This window comes from Octopus bimaculoides, chromosome 4, assembly GCF_001194135.2.
Source record: "Octopus bimaculoides isolate UCB-OBI-ISO-001 chromosome 4, ASM119413v2, whole genome shotgun sequence".
In the NCBI taxonomy this organism is placed as follows: Eukaryota; Metazoa; Mollusca; class Cephalopoda; order Octopoda; family Octopodidae; genus Octopus; species Octopus bimaculoides.
In genome coordinates, this window is record NC_068984.1 from 129108850 (window position 1) to 129114025 (window position 5176).

The 5176-nt window shown below is 34.9% G+C and overlaps 1 protein-coding gene across 1 annotated transcript in view; it reads left to right on the forward strand.

The window, feature by feature from the left end:
- LOC106870341 (uncharacterized) overlaps positions 1–4528 on the forward strand; it is a 14148-nt gene extending 9620 nt beyond the window's left edge. Inside the window, exons 2-3 of the mRNA XM_014916373.2 lie at positions 761–852; positions 3518–4528. Coding sequence (XP_014771859.1) covers positions 761–852; positions 3518–3766 — 341 coding nt within the window. The 3' untranslated portion in view covers positions 3767–4528. The remainder of the gene's footprint in view (positions 1–760; positions 853–3517) is intronic.
- Positions 4529–5176: the final 648 nt, after the last annotated feature.

Below are 5176 nucleotides of genomic sequence, written 5' to 3' on the forward strand. Positions count from 1 at the left end.
TGTGAGTCCGACATTGTGTGTGTGTGTGTGTGTGTGTGTGTGTGTGTGTGTGTGTGTGTGTGTGTGTGTGTGTGTGTGTGTGTGCGTGCGCGTCTATCTCTTGCTCTTTCTCTCTTTATGTCTGTGCTTATCCACCACCGCTTGACAACCGAGATGTTGGTTTATTTCTGTCGCCTTACCTAGCGGTTTGACAAAAGAGAATAAGTACCTGACTTTTAAAAAATAAATACTGAATCGATTTCTTCGGCTGAACCCTTCAAGCTGTAACTCAAAATATTATCTATTCAAGCTTCAAAATCTCTCTAGTCTCAATATGATAAGTAGTAAATATTTACACAGAATTATACTACAACTATTATTTAAACACTATTTACGTTGCTTTCATGGCTGTTTAACATTAGTTAGTAATAGTTAGTTCACATTACTCCGTAAAGAGCATAAGGCCGCGACAATTTCATGCCAGGGGACGCGATCTTGGGCTAGCTTCTTGATTTCCTACCAAGGGAGACCAATTGCTTTCGCTTCATCTTCCACGCACCCGTCCAGGTCTTCTGAGGTCGTCCAACTTTAACGCTTTTCCTTTAGGCTACCAGTCTAACACTCTTCTTGCAATGCTGCTTGGAATTCTCCTTAGAGTGTAACCGGTCCGATATACTGTGTTTGTATAAGTATTTTTAATGATATTTAACTTTCAAATAAAGTTTTTTTTATGTAAATAGAACAACTAAATTTTAAACCAAACATATTTGCTTTTCAACAGGTCCAGGTGTAATACAGGATTTGAGCAAAAAGATAGAATCTCATTCCATGGATGTCCGTAGACATTACGAGGAGATGATGCAGAAATTAAAGGTAAGATACAAAACCATTTTATTAAAATTCTAATGCCTATTTTACCATTATATATTCCTGAAACCTTTCTTGTGCGATGAAAAATTTGTACTTAAATTTGGCATTTTGGAGACAAGAATGTTCTAAATTTCTTACACAATTCTATAATTTCAAAATTTTGACTCCAAATAAGGTAGCAAGCTGGCGGAATCGTTAGCGGTATTTTGTCCGTCTTTATGTTCTGAGTTCAAATTCCACCGAGGTTGACTTTACCTTTCATCCGTTTAGGGTCGATAAAATAAGTACCACCCAGTTGAACACTGGGGAGTCAACGTAATTGATTTACCCACTCTCCTCAATGACACTAGATTTGTACTTATAAACAGTGAAAAGAAGTGAATGTCGTAGTATTAGAGGACAGTACAATAAAACACAACGAGGCTGTAAAGCATGAGTTATAGTGTGTTCGTAAATGACTCGGTGCCATTCCACTCCAGTTAAATTACCTTCTTTCGGCTACGGTTTAAGATATTTGGATATTTGTCTGCATGTGATCGAGTATGTACATACAGTTAACAACTGCGTAGGTTTGAAATATCTTCTGTTACAGAAGAGTCGCCTTTCTTCTGATTAACTTATTAAAGATTATAGTTTGGAGTCAAAATATCGGTTTCAAATTAATTATTTGCTTGCGATGTAGTTTCAGTGATGTTATGTATGTGTGAGAGCACTGACGAAAGAATGTTGATTGTTATATCCCTATCGGAGATGGTTATATCCATGTCTCTCTTCGTGAAAGAAGATCGTAAGTCGTCTGAAGTATCTAGATTGCATGCGCATTGCGTGTGAAGCGAAGATTAATTTGTTCTGAAAAGAATGAATTGCAATAGGTAGATAATTAATGAACTTAACAAAGTTAGTGGGAGATGACAGGCATTTTAGCGCTCGCCAGAGTTATTGGAGTGGTGGTATGACAGAACCCCTTTCAGTTCACGCTCGAATAAAAGTGATTGGTAGGAATCTTCCGGTCAAAAAATAAAAAGGAGAGAAGCTTGTTGGTCATACCACCACAAAGTCCTGTTTTTGTTGCAGTGTAATGTCTTGTGTGCCTCAATAAACCAGAGAGCAATGTCAGTGGAGCACAAGCTTCTGATAAGACCTTCCATGCTGGAAAGGTCAAAATATTAGAGGTTAGACTAATATGGACCACCTCTTCCCAGATGTAAAAATGGGTTTGCATATGACCAACACTCCTACCTTAAAAGAAGCAAATTTGCAGAAGCATCGATGACGATTCGAAACCAACACCTGGCAGAGGAAGACCTTCTTTCAGGGAAACATACAGCCCAGACTCGAGGACAGAGGATTGAGGTCATCGATAGCCTGTGCTCCACCGGGAGCGAAGGACATAAGTGAGATGTTGGTCATAGTCGAACTTAGACAGAAGATTCTCAGGACAGAGACAGCAAGGTAACGCCGTTAACAGGAGAAGCTGGGAAGGTGAAAGGGGGGAGTAGAGTGTAGTGTCGGAAAAAAAACGGGAGACGCTAAGCCAAAAGAAGTCAAGAGAACTTAGTGTGGATATGAGTTAGGGCACTTATGAACATGATAGGAGGAATGAAAGGAGGAATGACAGGAGGAATGACAGGAGGAAGGAACAGGTAGAAGATAGTGACAATTGAGAAATTAAAAATTTGCGATGGAGAAACGAAAAGCTAAAAATGAAAAATGACAAAGTTGGAAAATAATGAAAAAATTTAAAAAATGATAAGAAGCTGGGGCAGTGTGAAAGGGTGAGGTTTTGATAGAAGTTTCTCATACCAGGCACAGTTTAAAGCTTTACTAATCTCGAGAGCAATTTGTCTAAGTGTCGAGTTACTTCTACGTGAAACATGACAGCAAGTCGCCGCTAGATATGTCTGGCTCCACGGAAACCATAATGATGATCATTGAGAACGAGAGAACGTCATTGTGAAGACGAAAATGATTTTTCTTTCCATTTTATGAGTGAAGGAGGAGGAGGAGGAGGAGGAGGAGTACTGAAAAGAGAAATTTTCAAAAGTTTGTGGAGATTGCATCGAACTGTTCGCGGTAATGTTTGTGTATGAATGTATTGCGTGCGTTTGTGTGTGTAAATAGTTGCGAACGCACGTAAGCCTGTAAGTATATCTATGCGTGTACGTTTATATATATATATATATATATATATATATAATGAATAATTTGGACAAATAAGTATAAGTTGATTAGTGTTGATTAAATATTCAGTAGAGCACCGGCACAGTTTAGACTACCAGTTGTCATCCGCAGTTGTGGTACACTTCCGTTGGATCTACTTCAGGAACGCCGCAGTGGCAGTTAGGGTAATAGTATTAATTAATAGGAAATGGATTCAGTATTAGAACTTTATTGGGTACAACATATGTTTCGACCCAGACTGATGGGTCGAAACATGTTATACTCAACTGAATTCATCTCCTAATAAATAATATATATATGTGCGTGTGTGTGTGTCTGTGTATACACACATACACACAGACATACAGTTGTACTCGTGTGTGTGTTTGTGTGATTGTGTGTGTGTATGTATGCATGTATGTATGTATGTATGTATGTATGTGTATGTATGTATGTATGTATGTATGTATGTATATTCTAACTGAAACATTTACATTCGCTTTTGCAGATCAATGGAAAATTTCGGGTTGTGAATTGCTCTAAACCAGGTCATGGCGTCATTACGATGATTGATGAAGTAAAAGCAACGTACGTTTTAACTGGAACACGCGGTCAAGGGAAAATTAGAAGAACCATCTTGGGGAGTGTAAGTGACTACATCGTACATCACTCCCCGGTTCCTGTCGTAGTTGCCCGCCGAGAAAAAGCACATAAACATGAAGAACGAGAAGATGGCGAATTTAAGCCAATGGTTTAACGCAGTGAAAGTAATGTAACAATGAACTAAAGAGAGAGAAAGAGAAAGTGCAAAATGAAAGGGAGGGAGAAGGAGAGAAAGCAGAGAAAGAAAAAATATCAAACGAAAGAAGGAAAAGGTGTGAATCAAAATTATAATTTTGTAGAGAAAACAAAACGTTTTTATGTTGCTTATTGAAAGTCACATGTAAAAAATATAATCCATTTCTTTTAGTCACATCATTCATTCCCATATCCCTACTTTCTTGTCAGTCTACCTACTTATATTAATGTGTGTATTTTAACATATATATATATATGTGTATGCGTGTGTATGTATATATGTTTATGCACACACACATACACACACACACACACAATCATACATACTCAAATGTTCTTATATATGTAGACGAACACCTTTTCTTTAGACGTATGTTGAAAAAATGGATATGTTCTAGATTTAAGTTTTTTTAAGGCTTTCTTTCCATACGACATTATGAGAAAACATAATAAAAAAGTTAACACTAGAACATAGTCGTGCTTTCATTGTCACATATATATAATAGTGGTATAAATATACATATGTATAATATCTATATGATATATATGTATATATTCATAGACATATATATAATACAAATATATGTGTATATATAATATATATATATATATATATATATATATATATATATATATATAATATAGGTGTATGCGTATGTATGTGTGAGTATACATATACATACGCGTATATATGTGTACATATACGTACATAAATATATAGTTACATAAATATTGATGTATGTATGCATACATACATATATATATATATATATATATGTCTATATGTATGTATGTGTGTATATATATATATATATATATATATATACTTATTTCAATAGATAGACACACACACATACACACACACACCAGCACATACACGCAACACACCTATCTATCTAGTTGTCAATCCATTATAGCTGAAACAAATTTAAAAAGTTATATAGCTGAATGTAGAAATATAAGTTATTATCGTTAACTGTTATGATAATATTAATATCTCAACAAATATTTACTTAACAGCAGAAATGCATGCTTAGTTTATCATCTATATTTGCATACTACATTAATATATACACATACCGATAGATTCTAACTTGTAGGGAATAAGGAATATCTTCAATATCGTATGAATTTCATTCATGTTTCGACAATCTTTCAATACAAACACGCATACATAATTGCATATACACACGTACACACACATGCACACACACACATACACACATATATATACATACATACATATATGTAAATATATATATACACATATATATAAATATATATATACATATATATATATACATACATATTTATATGTATATATATGTGTATATATATATATATATATATATATATGTATGTATGTATA